Source organism: Podarcis melisellensis (assembly GCF_964234715.1).
Source record: "Podarcis melisellensis genome assembly, chromosome: 2".
Lineage (NCBI taxonomy): Eukaryota > Metazoa > Chordata > Lepidosauria > Squamata > Lacertidae > Podarcis > Podarcis melisellensis.
Genome location: NC_138529.1, coordinates 30,553,757 through 30,571,604, shown reverse-complemented (window position 1 = coordinate 30,571,604; position 17,848 = coordinate 30,553,757). Strand labels below are relative to the sequence as shown.

Sequence of the window (17,848 nt, the reverse complement as noted above, 5' to 3'; positions counted from 1 at the left end):
AATAATGGAAATGAAAGGAATAGAAAGGTGCCCAGACATATTTTTTTTCAGTTGCCAGGCACCCTCATATTATCAAATGAGTACATTATTGTCACCTCCCTCTAATTTACTTCAGATGGTCGGAAACAGAATCACATCACCATTGGTTACTACAGGTAAGCAATTTTGGTTTTGAGTCTCATAGGTCTTGCAAGCCCTTAATCTCCTGTACTCCTACCCTAGCTAGGAAGCCCTAGTAGGTTGAAAGATAGGAGAAGATCAAGCTGTTGCAATGCACTTGACTATTTACTATCATAAGGATTGTTTATTTAAGACCAAATGCAAAAACTTAATCCATAAAGTTTTTTGTTTTAAAGGTAATGTACTACGTGCCCTAGGCAGGCAAATGGCAGAAAAGGGATGCAGGAGTTGTTGCCATTCCAGCTGATCACAAGGAAAGTAAATGCTGGGTTGGGTTATCCCAGTCAGCTAGTGGGGGGAGATGCAGCAGAAAAGGGTAGGGGGAAAAGCAGCTTTCAGTAATGCATAGTCAGCTGAGAGAGACCACGAGTCTTGAAATGAACTGCCCCAGATCTTAGCTCAGTGATAGAGCACAAAAGGTCCAAGGATTTCCATATAGGACTAGGAGAGACCCTAGTCTAACACCAGGGGTCAGCAACCTTTTTCAGCTGTGGGCTGGTCCACTGTCTCTCAGACCATGTGGTGGACCGGACTATATTTTTTGGGGGAAATATGAACGAATTCCTATGACCCACAAATAACCCAGAAATGCATTTTAAATAAAAGCACACATTCTACTCATGTAAAAACACCAGGCAGGCCCCACAAATAACCCAGAGATGATATTAAACTCAAGAGATGCATTCTACTCAAGTAAAAACATGCTGATTCCTGGACCATCCACAGGCTGGATTGAGAAGACGATTGGGCTGCATCCGGCCCACGGGCCTTAGTTTGCCTACCTCTGTCTAACACCTAGACTACCATGGCCAGGCAATGTTAACCATGCTGGAGCTAGTGGAAGCAAGGGACTGACTCTGTAAGGCACCTCTCATCATGTTCCTAGGGCAAAAGATGAGAATTGGTACTCCAGATTGTTTGAGTGGTAAGAAGGTCTGGCATCAAACAACAGAGGAAGGAAAGAAGCTATTTGATCGATCACAAAAATCTGATACAGAAGGATGCTGTTACCCTAGGACCTGACATCACAAGGCAGTGTGGGAAAGGGTAAAACAGGGTGTTCCTGGGTGGGGTGAGATGACAGAAATTGACTTGGGTGTCTTGTCTCAAGAAGGGAGAGAACTAATTGCTTAAGGCAGGGATGGGTGACCTGCAGTTCCCCCAGATGTTATTGGACTCCAACTCCCTTCAGCCACAGCCAGCAGGGCCAGTGGTCAGGGATGATGGGAGTTGTAGTCCAGTTACAGTTGCAAGTTCTTGGGTCCTGGCCTAAAAGCATCAATTAAAGTGTCACTGATGACACTGCCTCTTTTCTCTCTGATTACCCCCATTTCTTATTTCTCCCTTTTTTATTCTCTTTATGAGTTCAAATACAGCATCAGCATTCAAAATCCCACAGGGAGCCAACATGAGCTTGATGTAAAAAGTGAGGTTTGGATTTTGCTGCCCAACTCCCCATGAGACTCTTGAGTCCCCTAAGTCCATGATTGGTCAGAGAAGAATGGATGAAGGCAAGACCCAGGGGAAAGCAAGGCAGATATTTATTTTTCTGTTGTAACAGAGTTCCCTCCCCTCCTTCCATGGAGGGAGATACCCTGAACAAAAGTGTGCAGGAACCTTTAAAGACTTTTGACATTGCTCAACCCCCTTAGCCAAAAACCACCCCAAAATGATCATACATCATAGGAGGCGGTCTACAGCAGAAACCCTGTCTGCCGGGATACCTGATAATGGTCGCTGATTGCGTTACATGGGTAGCCTGGCCATTCTTTTGTAGTGGTTTATACTTTATTTCCTGAATCCAGGTCATAGGCACACCCTATTCATATACAAATACACCCTTAAAACAGGATTTGTAAGCAAAAAGACAATGGGAAGTCTTTCCCTATTTGCCTCCCTTACTGCAGAGGAATATTTGAGGTCATTGGGAGAGTCAAAATGGCTTCAGGATTACTCTTCTGTACTATTTCAGACACGTGGTTTATATATTTAGATATGTGTGCATTTGTGAATATTTGAGAACTTAGAATTCTTATAGCAAGCTAAAAAGGCCCCTTGGTGCAGATGTCCACCTCTCATTACACATTGAGGTCTGTACATGCAGCCAGCGACAGACGAGACAGAAAGATGGTACAGTACTAAGGTGCTCCCCTCTTATGTAATGGTCTTGCAATATCTGGCAGCCAAGACAGGTGGCCTCACTCAAATGGCACTGATAGTCTGGCTTACTGTGCAAATTAGAATATTAAGGAGATGGGTGCATGAATGACAGCCTTCCAACAAACACCTTTGAGCTAAATATTTGGAGGGCTCCTGCAATTAATGGGTTGTTTGGTGTTCAAGTTTGGCCTAAACTTGAATGAATGAAATCCTTCCTCCTTTTTGCTCTAGCTCGTTATTCAACAGATTAGCTGAAACCAGAACAAGTAAAGTTAGGGCAAACCTGGGACACTGACATGTTGAATATAAAAAGAAATGAAGGGCTTGTAACACAAAGCAAAAGTAATTGGAAGTAGAAAGTGTTTGTATTATCTTGGTCTCTCTAATCTGATGTCTAAAAGGTTGGACAAAATCTGGTGTGGGCTGTACATTGCTAACAGCGTTCCTGTTATGTATTCAATTTATTTTAATTTTTTTAAGATGCACAAAAAAGAATTTTATATCATATTTTCCCTATATCAAAAGACATGAGTTTGAAATAACATCAATTTCAGTCTTTGCTTCAGTGTTTTGGAGTGGAAGACCATAACACTACAGAACAATCCAACCATAATCCAGCAATGGATTTCTATATAAGCAGCTGTCGTTAGCACTTAAGGATAGGTAGCTGAGGGTTAAACAATAACCAGGAAATCCGGCCTGCAAACAAACTGCTTTCTATGAGATTGTCAGGTCACTGTGCAGTCTATGATCCCTAGCCATGCTTGACTGAGAATGCTGCTCCAAACTATGAGAGGAGAAAAGAGAGTGCCCTGCCAGGTTGCTCTGCAAAATTACCTCCTGACCTCACAGCTCAGAGTATCATTTCAGGCCTCCACCTACTTACCCAGAGCAGAAGTAAGCTGGCATTGTCATCAGCCCACATCTCCAAGCAGAGTGCTGGTGTGCGCCATTAAGTGTGAGCAGTAGCTTCAGGGATCAGTTTCTATGGAGGTGCCTCTGAAGCTACAGCTACCATTTGCCTGTAGGGGCAGGAGATAAGCTAACTTCCAGCTTCCCCACCTCCAAATCTGCAGACATATCGGGGTTCATAGCTCAGTGGTAAAGCACACGTTTTGCATGCAGAAATCCCAGCTTCAATTCCTGGCATTTCAACTTTTTACAACAAAGATTAGAAAATATGGTAATTCAGGCCCTGCAAAACCCACTGCCAGTCAACAGTTGATAAGAGCAAGTCAATAATAATAATAATAATAATAATAATAATAATAATAATAATAAAGTTTTATTTATAACCTGCCCTCCCCAGCTAAAGCCGGGCTCAGAGCGGCTAACAACAGTAAAAATAACACAGTTTACATAAAATCATAAGCATTTAATTGAAATACATTCTAAAATCAATTCAGAGTCAAATTAATGGCAATCATTGGGCTAGAGTTCTATGAGGATTACAAAAGGAGGGGGTCAGGCTGTGCTTCAGCCAAAGGCCTGGTGGAACAGCTCTGTCTTGCAGGCCCTGCGGAAAGATGTCAAGTCCCGCAGGGCCCTAGTCTCTTGTGACAGAACGTTCCACCAGATCGGGGCCACGGCTGAAAAAGCCCTGGCTCTGGTTGAGGCCAGCCTAACCTCCCTGTGGCCCGGGACCTCCAAGATGTTTTTATTTGAAGACCGTAAGGTCCTCCATGGGACATACCAGGAGATGCAGTCCTGTAGGTACAAGGGTCCTAGGCCATATAGGGCTTTAAAGGGCTTTAAATAACTTAAGAGGATCAGGGCCCATCTAGCTCAGGAGTCTGTTACCACAGTGGACAACCAGATGCCTGTGGGGACCCTAAAAGCAGGACCTTAGTGCCAGAGCACTCTGCCCATTAGTGACTGCCAACAGTCAGAGGCATACTGCCTCTGGGTATAGTATATAGCTATCATGGCTAGAGGCCATTTCCTCCTTGAATTTGTCTAATCTTCTTTTAAAGCCATCCAAGTTGGTGGCCATCACTACCATAAGCAATAGAATTTGCGTAAGCCAGCTTCAGTACAAATGGCAACAAAAAAAGTGACTAGCTCTCTCGAGTTCACTCTTGCGGTCAAATAGTCAGTTTCAGGGAATCCCTGAAAGGAGATGGAATGTCTCCCCGCAACCACCATCAACCATGCAGAAAAAGTTAAACATGACAAAACAAATGATATATTTTAGGTGGACTCCTTGCTTCCCCGTACTTTCTTCTGGGACTCTAGTCCAAGCAAACTTTTTCAGCCAGGGGCCGGTCCACGGTCCCTCAGACCTTGTGGGGGGGCTGGACTATATTTTGGGGGGGGAAATGAACGAATTCCTGCCCCACAAATAACCCAGAGATGCATTTTAAATAAAAGGGCACATTCTACTCATGTAAAAACATGCTGATTCCCAGACCGTCCACGGGCCGGATTGAGAAGGCAATTGAGCCGGATCTGGCCCCCGGGCCTTAGTTTGCCTACCCATGCTCTAGTCTTAGGCAATTCAAATTACTTTCACTTGGTTTTTGACACAGAGCTTAAAAAGTAACATGCAAAGCAGCACTGGGTGAAACTAAAACCCTCTCGTTATTTTGCACAGACCACGCAGTTCATTCCATTCCAGATAAGTCTATTAATACACCTTCCTATTTATATGCTGGCTCCTTGCAGCAACATAGTAGAGAGCTACAGCTGCATAACCGAGACGGAATAGGCGTCCTGCTAGCCACTTGGGAGAAACTGATCAGCTGAGGTGGAGTGAGAGTGACAGGGATGCCTACAGACTACTCAACACACAGACCCCGGAAGAGCAGAGCTGATGGATCATAACTGCAGCGTACCAGAAGGGCAGGTCAATACTCTTACTGCAGAGGCAACACTATCTCAAAAAGCTGCCAGAAATGTACGCTCTGCGGCATAAATAGCAGCCAGCAAAGGTTTTTGGCGGAGGGATATGGGGCTTATTCACCCTGCAGCTTCCGCTTAGTCATCCAGCGTCGGGTAGAAACTCAAGGACAAGCAGCCGACATCCGACCACAAAAGAAACATTCTGGGGGGTCCTGATCTGAAGATGGAGAGCTCAAGAGGGACACACCTCAACATGGCTGCTGTGGCATCTCGTGTTGGAGCTGCCCGGTTGCTGCAGGCAGCCTTTGGATGTACCACGTTCAGCCTGGTGGCCCACCGAGGAGGGTTCAGTGCGGCCTACGGCACCTTCTGCATGTCCGTCTGGTGCTTCTGTTTCGCAGTCACCGTCTTTATCGTCACCTGCGAGTTCACACGCCTCCACAGCTGCCTGAGCATCTCTTGGGGGAATTTCACCGCCGCCTTCGCCATGCTTGCCACCCTCATGTCCATCACAGCTGCCGTGATCTATCCGCTGTATGTCGAGTTTGGCTGCCATTCCAACGGGTGCGAGGCGAGAGATTTCCGCATCTCGGCCAGTGTTTTCGCAGGGCTTCTGTTTTTCGCCTACGCCGCGGAAGTATTCCTCACGAGGGCCAAGCCGGGACAGGTGACCAGCTACATGGCCACCGTTTCTGGCCTCCTGAAAATTGTCCAGGCTTTCGTAGCTTGCATCATATTTGGGGCTCTGGTGAACGGCAGCCAATACGACCGGTACGTGGCAACCCAGTGGTGCGTGGCTGTCTACAGCTTCTGCTTTGTGGTGACAGTGGTGGTGGTGGCCCTCAGTGTCACGGGAAAGACAGCCATGCTGAAGTGCCCCTTTGAGCGCTTTGTGGTTGTTTACACTTTTGTGGCTGTCCTGATGTACTTGAGCGCCGCAGTGATCTGGCCAGTGTTCTGCTTTGACCGTAAGTACGGCTCCCCACACCGCCCTTACCAGTGCTCCAGAGGCAAGTGCCCCTGGGACAGCCAGGTGGTCATCGCAGTGTTCACATGTGTGAACCTGGTGCTTTACATTGTGGACTTAGCCTACTCACAACGCATCCGCTTCGTCTCACACCCCTAGTAGCCACAAAAAAAGCCATAAATGACTCAGGCAGCAGGAGTTTTGGGACCCGCCTAGAAAGCTGACATCCAGGGCACACAAAAAGAACTTGTCTTGATCGAAAGAGGCCTGATCATGAAAGAAACATAGTGATGCATCTGCAACACCACCCTCATTTCCAGCAGATGTGTACCCTTGATGCATCAGTGACTCTACATGTTAATAGGTTTTGTAAGGCCTAGTACTAAGGGTGGGAAAAACAGGTTTTGGACCCTGAATTGTTGATCCAAAAATTGTTGGGTAAGTTAAAACTGCAAGAAGAATAGAAAAATATCTAGGCCCAAAAGAGCAACTGCCAAAATCCCAGCTCAATCCATGAAATTCTGTTAAAGTGAAAAACGTATAACTAAACCTAATAGATTCTGTCAGAAATTTCAGACGAGGCAGGGGAAAGAGAGGGGAGATTACAATCACCAAGAAGACTGAGACCCTCGTCCACAGCCCAGAGTATGAAAATAACAATTTCCTTATGCATGTACTTGGTTGTTGGTGAGATGCACATTCCTGTTTGGAAGAGTTTGAGAAGTGAAGTGAATACTGTCAAGTTTGTAATTGACAATGGGTGTAGGGAAGGTTGCTGCAAGCTCTAAAATAATTACTTCCAGATTGTTTCCCTCAGTTATTCCTTAAAGAAGCATCTGGGGATATTGCTATGCCTGCGGAAACTGTGGCTACACACAAGACATTAGCGTTTTGAACCAAAGCCAGACTTTTGAACCAAAACCACACTTTGAACCAAAGTATATTAATTTAGACAAAATAAAACTGTGTTGTTTTCGTTTTGCAAGAGTTAGGCAACAGACATTGTTTAATTCCGCAAACGCTTGGCACCGTGCAAACTGCAGATTACTTAATGATCTAGAACATGACCTGGATTCGCTGGTCTTTCACAATGCTGAAAGGACATGAGTAACATTTAAATACATCCAACCAAGTGCCTATTGTCCAACTCCTGGAGGTGCTGATTCTTGATTCCCAGCTGAGAAAACATGTCTGTATAAATGCATCATGGTGCAAAGAAGTGTGCTGGTCTCCTTTGGTGTTTTCAAATATAAGAAGCCAAAGCAAGTACCGGTAGTTTATTCCAATAGCTTATATTAAATGTGTGTGAATTAGGTAGGAAGGCTTTATTCCAATCTAGAATAAAAATAGCAAGTTGGCAAAAGTATTCTGTGTTTTCCTTAATTGGCAGAGCACCCTAGTCTTGCATTTATTCTCCTCCCTCGCTGTATATCCTCTCCTCCTCCTAAACATAAATGCACAGAAACACAGACCAAGTTTCTTCCCGTCTGGAAATACACAGTGATTTATGGTGTTTGAATGCCACTGCCTTGTCTAAGCGTATGCTCACATTGGTATCTTATAATGCAGTAAGGTCACAAACACACACACCCAGCCTGCTGCAGTTGAATCCACATTGGCACAGTAATGTTCCCATTGGAGAGGGGCCAAGGATGTCTTCACCTGATGCACGGCCCTGCTCATGACTACCTCACATCAGCTCATCAAGCTGTCATCTGCACATGCGTGGTGGCTGTTAGGGTATGTTCACATTACCGCTTAACTCTGCATCCAGTTCTCTAGTCAGATTGAAGCTGATTTGAGAGAGGCAAGGAAGCATCAAGCAACAGCATTTGTCCAGAGACTGCAGGACTGGTATGAATTGTGGACTGGTATGAATTGTGCATGCTGCTTCAAAAACTAGCAGCTGGATGAGGAATAAGCACTAATGTCAACACACCCTAATATAGCTCAGATGCATATTAAAATGAAACAGAGCTAAAGTTACAGGGTGTGTGTGTGTGTCCTAAAGGTCTCATCTTCTCAGAGGGGATGCTGTATTGGTCTTTTGCAGCAAAACAACAGTTTTGTGGCACATTTATTATGGCATAAGGTTTCATGGACTACAGTCCATCAGATGAGTAAAGTGCTACCCTGAGTTGATTGGAGAGAATGTGGGATTGCAAACAGTGAGGTAAAAAGGGAATGGAATGCAGAGAAGTACAGAGTGTGTTAACTATGTTATTAAGTGCACATTCACACACAAAAATTATTTGAAAACACAGACATTCTGGCACTGGTAAGAAACTTAATACAGATAGTGTGCTTTTTAAAAAAAACCACCAGGGGTGCCACAATGAATAGACACATGCTCTGAGGCACCTTGTAGTCTCCTTCTGGCAACTCCTGCAGCCAAGTTGGTGCCAAACTTATTGCTCTGCATTCCTTTGAGAGCCAGTGTGGTGTAGGGTTAAGAGTGGTAGACTCGTAATCTGGTGAACCGGGTTCGTGTCTCTGCTCCTCCACATGCAGCTGCTGGGCTAGTCACACTTCACCCCACAGACTGTTTGTTGTGGGGGAGGAAGGGAAAAGAGAATGTTAGCCGCTTTGAGACTCCTTCGGGTAGTGATAAAGTGGGATATCAAATCCAAACTCTTCTTCTTCTTTGGCATCAGCGAGGCATCTTGTCGTCTGAGCAGCCCAGGACCTGCATACACACTGCCCAGGCTTGCGCTCTGGAAAGGTCACTTCGTTGCTGCTAATGCAGTGGTTTGACTTCACGTTCGGAAGAGACACTCCATTGTCTCATGAGATGGACATATACCAACAACAACATTTTCAGTGTGACTTAAAGGGCCGGCCCAGGATATTTTCCACCTAAGGCAGTGCAGCAGTGGCACTCCCCGTCCTCCATCAACATGCATGGTACCTAGAGCCAGTCAAGTTATTCTGGTACCTGAGACAGAAAATCCCACAAAGGTCTCACTCCTTCCCTAGCAGTAAAAATACTCCAATAATAAATTAAACAACTTGCTGTTGTTTCATGGCACCTAGCAACAGCCTCTTTCTGCCTAACAATAGCACTAGCAGAGTGGCATATGAAACAAAATCTAGCTGAACAATAAGACTCAGGTATACAGCTGCAAAAGGGATGCAGGTAGCACTGTGGTCTAAACCACTGAGCCTAGGGCTTGCTGATCAGAAGGTCGGTGGTTCGAATCCCCACGACGGGGTGAGCTCCTGTTTCTCGGTCCCTGCTCCTGCCAACCTAGCAGTTTGAAAGCATGTCAAAGTTCAAGTAGATAAATAGGTACCACTCTGGCAGGAAGGTAAACGGCGTTTCCGTGCGCTGCTCTGGTTCACCAGAAGCGGCTTAGTCATGCTGGCCACATGACCTGGAAGCTGTATGCCGGCTCCCTCAGCCAGTAAAGCGAGATGAGCGCCACAACCCCAGAGTCGTCCGCAACTGGACTTAACGGTCAGAGGTCCCTTTACCTTTATACAGCTGTAAATAATTTTGTGTGTTGTAAAGTGTGTTATACAAATGTGACACTAGATGGTAATGGTGAGCTATGGCAAATTCAATAGTTTTTCAAAACATTTTTTAAAAAGCTTTTTCACAACTTTTTTTATATATCTAGATTCCACCTATGTCTCCAATTGATTCTGAATAACAACTTGAGCCTGTCTTTCCGGGAGCCCCCTTACATTGAGCAGACTTAACGGGGGGAAAGCAGACAGCAGTTAACTGCTCTGGTTCCTGTGCAAAGCAGAACGATTGGCGGCTGAAGTATGCAAGCTGTAGCAGTAAGCCTCTTAAATATTACTACCCATTAGTGACCTAGTTTTTTCAATTCTGTATTTCATAATTTAAATGATGAGCTTCTTTTGCACACTGAATGGCTGGATTGACTACTGTGAATTTACCAGGTTAAAAGGTGGCCATCCCAGCTGTAATGCGGGAAAGAGAGCACCCTCATAATACCAGAAGGAGTTATAGAAATCTGCAAAATAGATTTCTGATTGCAATCCTGTTGTTTCTGAATGCAGAATAGGATTGTTTCTTCTTAATGCTGACATTTACAGCTTTGATTGGTGTGGGGGGGGGGAACCCAATTCTCTAGTTCTGCTTACTCTGAAGTAAGAGAGAGAGAGAGAGAGAGAGAAGTTTGAGGCTAACACCAGGCAAAATATGAGACCCAAGTCAGGATCTGAATGCATGATAAAATGATTCTGGAGGTGAGGAACATTTCATTGCAGAGCATCCCGTCCTTCCATTAATTTCCATCTCCCCAAATTGAATGTGTCAAGCTTCCTTCCTTCCACAATTATAAACCTTGCCAAAAAAATAATATCTCTGTGTGTACCTTCTATAGCTGGCAAGTGGCTACTTTGCCAGAAGCCAAATTTACCCCTGCTTCCAGTTACTCTCCTCTTGCCACAAAACCTTGTGGTTCTTCTCCCACACTTCTTCTTTTCCGTATCAGCTACAGTTGACAAACACCAAAATAATTTATTAATAAACAGAATAAACCAATAGAGCATAAAGTAACACTACTTCAGCAGTTTGAAAGCAGCATAAGGTGGAAACAACATTACAAAAAAATACCAAACTGGAAGTCAAAACCATCCATAGAAAATGACGGCAAGGAGGTTGAATGTCACCTAACCCAAGCCCCTGCTCAGCACAGGATAGCCTCAAGCATAGCTGTCAAGCGTCCCTTATTTGAAGGGACAGTCCCTTATTCCAGCGCCATGTCCCGCTGCTGTCCCTTATTGATGGATGTCCCTTAAATGTCCTTTAATGATGTCCCTTAAATTTCAAAGGAAGCAGCTCCTCTCCCTCCCTGCCAGCCGGCCAGGGAGGAGGGAGGCTCCAACTGTGTTGCTTGGCTGTGTTGCTCACCCAATAAGAAGTCTAAGAACGACTGGGGGGTGGAGCTTGCATGCCTTGTGCTGATCAAATCGGCTGCGTTCCCTAGGGACTCGCCTTTGCTCAGTGCTTCCCAGCGGAGAGGTGATGGTGGTTGTCCTTGAAGCTTCGTTTGGCTGCTGGTTGGGCTTTCTGCCTTTGGCTCAGAGGGGCTCAGAAGTTGAACATACCTGTGCTGAGTGCTCGGATCAGAATCAGATGGATACGTCATCGACGGCCCACTCACCCTTGCCGGCGAAAAGGTCTATCTGGAGCGGTGGCACATGATGGGGGAAAAGGAAAGGAGATCTCGTGGGAGGGGGGGCTTTTGAATTTGTTTTAGAGGCTCCTTCGATTGACTTATGGGGGGAAAGAAAGGAGCTGGTTGACTAAAATGGTGGGTGACTGGCGATCTCGTGGCGAGGGGGGGGAGGCTGTGTGTGTGTGGCTAGTTAATGCAAGCTGAGGAGGTTTTTGAATGCTGGACGCCATTTTGTTGCACGTGCTGCTGCAAACTTTGCAGTGCAAAGCCAGGCCGGGGAGCCATCTTAAGTTGAGGCTGCATAGGCCTTGTGGTGCATGTGATTCAGGTTCTATTCAGTTGAACCTCTGGTTACAAAGTTGGTTGAACAGTGTTCTCGAAGCTACCAGCATGAGTTTGACCAGACTGCAGGAGGACAGGAAGACTGGAATGCCTGGAACAGGTGAGGCTGAAGGTCCCTTATTTTGGCTGCTGATCCCTTATTTTCAAGGCTGCTGGTAACCTTATTTTCAAATCTATAAGTTGACAGCTATGGCCTCAAGTGAAGAATTCCTCTTTTTTCCTGCACATTTTTTACACAGGATTTTGCTTAGTTTTGTAATCCTGTAGCAAACATCCTAAACACAGTTCAGGCAGGATAGCAATATAGTTGGGATAGAGGTCAAAGGATGATGAGATGTTTGCTGTGTTGTCTCAATTTGTGTAGCATAAGTGGCCATTGGGGGCATAGATCAGGTACATAAAATATGCGATGGGGAACTCACCTTGGTGCTAACCCCCGTTTCCCAAGTTTTAATTAAGTTTCTATTAATTAGCATTAATTAGTCGTTAATTAGGTTTCTAATTAAATCAAGAACTAAGGACAAATAAACTCCTAGGGCTTTCCTCTGCTCCTGCAGAAAGAGTGAGAATCACTGTGAATCACTTCTGCAGAGAGTGAGAAGGATGGAGCTAAGCAGTTCTATTGTGTACGATCAGCAAAAATAAAACAAAAATTTGCTCTGGGATTTAATCCAGTTACTTCCCCATAGTTTTCCATATTTGCTAGGTACATTAGTACCAAACTGGAAGGTGGTGGGAAATGCTCATATTAGAATTTCAGGCAGTCCCCCGTTTACAGGGGTTACATTCTAAGGCGACTTGCGTGTCGGTGAAATCCCATATAACTGAAACCCATTGAGAAAGCCTGCAAACATCCAGTTCTGCCCCCGTTCCACCCTTTTAGCGACATCTTTATGGCACTTCTGCGTCAGTTCCGGGTTCAGTGCAATGTATGTATACATGGTCACACACATGTTGGACACGTGTAAGTGGGGGGCTGCCTGTACCGGCTAATTTAATACAAAGAACATTAGAAAGGAGCACTATTTCTGTAAAGGAACTATGGAGGAAACTGCAATAGCGCAATGGCATTTTGCTGATTTTCAGAGTGATAGCTATTGGGGTGGCACCGGAAGCTGTATAATGCTCAAGAGGATGCCCCAGTGTTGTTGCCACTATCCAATTCAGTGCCAAGTTTGTCAGCCACAGAACCATAGAATTGGAACGGACAAGAGTCATTCTAGTCCAATCCCCTGCAATGCAGGAATCCATTTTCTGCCTGGATGCTCCAATCCTCCACATATTCACTGTGTTAGGAACCAGCCAGGTCATCCGCCAGCTCCCCATGGAAGGTATTCAGCAGCTCATAGGATGCATTCTGCAGGAGACTTCCAGCTGAGTTGCACCACCAGCTATTTGATGTGCACCTGTTTCCAGGTCTTAGAGATGGGTGGTGCTGTGAACCCATTTACCCTCCACAGAGAGATAAGAAACCCCCTTTGCTTGGTGGAGTTGAGCTTCTTGCTGTGGATGAGGGCAGTGGGCTCTAGGCACGCAAACCACACTGTGCTGTTGTTGCCCATGAAGACGTAGAGGCCCTGAGGGTCCAGGGTCAAGAAAGGCTGCAGGGTGACATCACAGTGCACGGGCTGGAGAGTCCTGGGCAGCTGCAGTTGATTCCAAGGGTCATTTCGTTTGGCCGTGGTGCTAGGGACACTGGTAGTGGTGTTGGCAGAGGAAGTGTATGGAGCTGCCTGCCTTTTTTGCTGTGTTCCCAGTGCCCTGAGGGTTTTGCATGACTATGGAACCACAGGGTGGTAGCAACACTTTCAGTATAGCACTGCAAGTAGAGCAGGGAGGACTGTAAGAAACCTAGAGGAGGATGTAGCAGAATGATCTGAGTCAGCAGCAAAAGCAGGAGGGCAAATAAAATCCCAGGTTTTGATACAAGGAAAGATAAATATTTCTATCAGCAGAACAGCAGGAGCTGGATTTTCTCACTTCTTGAAATCTGTTTAAACGCACATCTCCACAGTAACTTCCTGTGATTTCTGGAATTAAGTTAATATTAGGTCTGAGCATTTTGAGCACAAAGACAATAGCTTCCCTCCATGTCTGTGATGGTCCATTATTTTCTGCATCTGCCCACGTGAATTGGCAATGGATGAATGTAGGTTATGAGTTTCGTTTAGAATTGGATGCACTTAGAATTGGATGCACCATGTTACTAGAGAGTAGTTCTCATCTGGTCCTTCCAAACATGTAGTCATGCTCGCCCTGGACAGAATCTCTTTATAGCGTACCTTTTCCTGCCTCTGCTCCACATCCTTAGCTGTCATTGATGGGGACAGAGAAGCACCAGGTATGATGATGCTGATGCTGATATTTCACATACCTTAATAAGATGTATCTGAACTGCCATAGAAAGCTGGGTGGGGGTGTCTATGTGAATTATTGTATAGGCATGAAAATGTGATCTGTAAATATAAAACTGGTAAAACCCATAAACAATAAAAGATTATATTTCACAGACTAAGCATTACAATGACATATTAGAGGGGTCTGGGGATGCCATTTTCAGAACTGCTTCCATGTCTCCAATACATGCACTTTTGCCTTATAGTGAGTGTGCTAGAAACCCATAGAAACTGCTGTGTGCCTGTAGAAAGTCAACTTCTGCAATTAATAGTTTGATTGAAGGTATGTGGATTTCCAAGCCTCTTGAACATAAAAGATAATTTTAAAAGATACCATTGCTCAAGGAGGAAGCTGATTGAAGATGCCAATATCTCCAAAATGGGAATTATCATAACATAACCTCTCTACCTGTATATTAATTGTGTAGAGGTTTTGATTACGAAACAGTATATAATTCCTATTAAATAAATACCTATGAAGACATTCAATGCAAAATGCTGAATGTTTTTTTAATGTTAGATTATGCACGTTATAAATAAAACCACAACTTTAACAGTAGCCTTTCCTCACACCTGCTATCCACTTTAAATCTTCTTTCCACCCTTTAAAAGTGTCATTGACAGTTGGAGCCATGCCACATGCATTCCTCAAAGTGTATACTGTTTAACGCCAGCAGGATTCCAAGGCAATTTAAAATAAAAATCAAACAAAACGCAGAAGAAGCACGTCGGGAATGTTATGAATCAACAGCTGGAAAAGGCCTCTCTCAAATGAGCTTAAACTCAAACTACAGTTGTAGCTTGTGTGCCCTGAAAGTAGAACTGAACTGCTCATAGTACCTCCTCACTGGTTGAGTGTCAGTACTCCTCCAAGTGTGGTTAATGAATCCTAGATTGGTTTGTACTCTTAGGAACTCACTCTGCAAGGATTCATTTTGCAACACACAACAGTATATTTGGACGTCGTAAAATAATTTGACTATTAACACATTTGGCAGCACATATTAAAATAAGCTACCTGTTTACAATGATTATGATATACCAGGACAGTGGACCCTACTATTCAGACACTGGTGGTGACCATTTGCAGGGAATTTGCAGTCGTTGCTTGCTTCTCTCATTTTGATTTCCTACATGGATATACAGTAATTTCCATGTAAGAAAACCACATGCATGCGATAATGTGCTATGAACTCACCCCTCTCTGTTCATCTTTGTGAATTAATTTTAGAATATATACAGTATATACTACTAAAATTAATATTCACAAAGATTTGAAATGTACCAAAATGTGAAATTATATCATAAGAATTTTGATGGCAGAATTTTGACTTATAAATTAAAATTAGAAAATTGGATATGCATTTTGATGTCAAAAGTAGACATCTGAGCACTTAGGTCTTGCTATCTATTGATTGCTTTGATTTTGGCAGTTGTCAAATGTGAAATTTTTTTTAGTTGTCAGCTGTCAAATAATAAACATTGTTGCATTTGATTCAGCAAATATAATCAAATGTAATTTTACCACGTTGACAGGATAAGTAAATGTATTTGTTTGGCAGTAAACAGTAACAGTACAAAATAAAATCCAGAATTCAATACTTGCACATGCACATCATTTACAAATTTGTTTCAGTTATTGGTGACGTTAGAAAAACCTAATTTGATAAACAGATGTTAAAATCTATACAGTCATTAACATTAAAACGATATAAGTGATCTTCCCATCAGTTCTCTGCTATGAAGTCAGCTATCAAATATCAAATATTAAATTCCATTGCATCCAAACTATGAAATGCAGTTAAATACAAAATGCCATTGGATGGCAGTCATCAAATACTGTTGATTATTTGAATAACCTTATCTCTCTTTTTTTGATAGGACTTCTAGCATGGTAGATCAGGGGAAATACTGTGGACACAATACTATATTGATTTTAGCAAGAATTCTGACAATTCATGTGGGTTAGACAATGCATGTGTTAAGTGGATTTGCATTGTTCCTCAATGTTACAAGTGGAGTAGCACAGGGTTCTGTTGTTTAACATGTTTATACACTATTTGGACTGAGTGGAGGGGATCCTAACCACATTTGCAGCTAACATGAAAGTGGGTAGGGTAGCTTCGAAGACAGAAACAGGATTCAATATTTATTTATTTAAAGCATTTCAAGGTGCCTCTTCAGCTAACAAATGCCACCAATAAGAAATGTTCAGGTTTACAATCCAAACTAAAACACAGGAGGAAAAGGAAAATGTATTGCGAGGGAGGAAGAAAAAAGAAAGCTGAGACACGATTTTTTAGGTACAGAGTTCTTGTAGCAACCAGCTGGAATGGAAATGTTTCAAGAAGAGGAGCTAATAGGAGGAGTTTTTTTGGCACAATGGACAGAAAGGCTCTGCAGTCCAATATCTGTCTGTCTGTCTCTCTCCTACAGACTGATGAAATGGCTGCTGATGGCTATTGAGCTTGGTGAAGCTGGTCTTTAAGCAGAGTAGATAGAAGAGACACTCCTGATGGGATAGCAGCTAATGGAGAGGGAGAAGCCAGATTATCTTGGATTATTGGTTTGTCTGTCATTAGTAGGAGCTAATAACACGAAAGAGTTTCCCTAGTGCTCTTATCTACTATATATTTTGGGGAATTGTTCACTATGCATTTGCACATCTTTTAAAACATCGTAACCAGTTTTTGCATGATGGTTCCTGAGATCAAGGAGCAGATGGTTTTGTTTGTTTGTTTTATTATTTATTAAAGAACAGTTTAATTGAACAAAATAAAATAAAAAGGAAAAGGCAAGGTATGCTCTATAGTTATGAAAGTTAATAATTGCAAGGAGCAAGTTGTCATCTATGTTTGGATACCATCTTGAATCAAGATGGTGGAATCAGCCTTTCAAAACTGCACTGATAATAACCAAATCTTGCATTTTGCAGAGCAAGGAACGGGATTTTTCTGTCTGTATTTATATACAATTAGATGTAATTTTCAATAAAGATGGCAGACTAAACCTTTCAAAACTGAAATGATTTCTTAGATTCTTAGGATTCCCAAGCAACACCTGGTATGTGACTGCTAATGTAAAATAAAATAAATCCTGAAATACCATCCCTGGAATTTATCGCCTGCATATAACCGAGGAAAGGAATCCAGAGCAGTCTGACAAGAGATTTGTGTTCATGCATTTAGTTCACAATAGATATCTCCATTGATGTATGTATTTGTACCTGCAATTTTAACTATAGTCAGTCATGAGCAGAGTAAAATGATTTCACGAAATGCCTAAAATAATTATTTATTGCTTCAAATCATTGCCTAAGTTTGGAAGTAGTGTGCTCTGGGGGACTGGAAGACTGGATGAGCAGCACAAAGCATGAACACGTGTGACTTTCGCAGCTGAGAGCTGCCCCATTTAAAAGGTCTCATCAACCTTACTGCATGGAACTGCATTAGAAGATACAGTACTGACATTCAACTCAGAAGATTCCAGGAGATTAAATGAGGAAAAGCACTGATGGAATTTGAGGCATGTGAACACATGGAGAGCTGAGTCTCAAACTGGCACTACTCAACTGGTAAATCCAATGAAAGGTACTGAGGGTTTCTTTGGAGGCTGTTTTGCCTTCACTGCATAACTCCAAATATCTACAACTGGCAAGCTCTTATTTTACATAAGCCCCAAGACACTGAATCACAAATGGAATCTATTTTCAATCTCAGGGCTTGTTGTTTTTTAGGCAACACAATAAGCTGGCCAATTAAAAAACAAACCCTAGCTTCTTTGGATAGGCCATTCTATTCATATTGTTG

General features: G+C 43.4%; 1 protein-coding gene and 1 long non-coding RNA gene across 2 annotated transcripts in view; both read left to right on the top strand.

Moving 5' to 3' along the window:
* LOC309363632 overlaps window positions 1–16,787 on the top strand; it is a 92,375-nt gene extending 75,588 nt beyond the window's left edge. Inside the window, exon 2 of the long non-coding RNA XR_014165493.1 lies at window positions 16,396–16,787. This is a non-coding gene — a long non-coding RNA (uncharacterized lncRNA). The remainder of the gene's footprint in view (window positions 1–16,395) is intronic.
* MYADML2 (myeloid associated differentiation marker like 2) lies at window positions 4,682–7,383 on the top strand. The gene has a single exon (XM_081898466.1). The coding sequence runs from the start codon at window positions 5,405–5,407 to the stop codon at window positions 6,305–6,307; it is 903 nt and encodes a 300-aa protein (XP_081754592.1). The 5' UTR covers window positions 4,682–5,404; the 3' UTR covers window positions 6,308–7,383.
* Window positions 16,788–17,848: the final 1,061 nt, after the last annotated feature.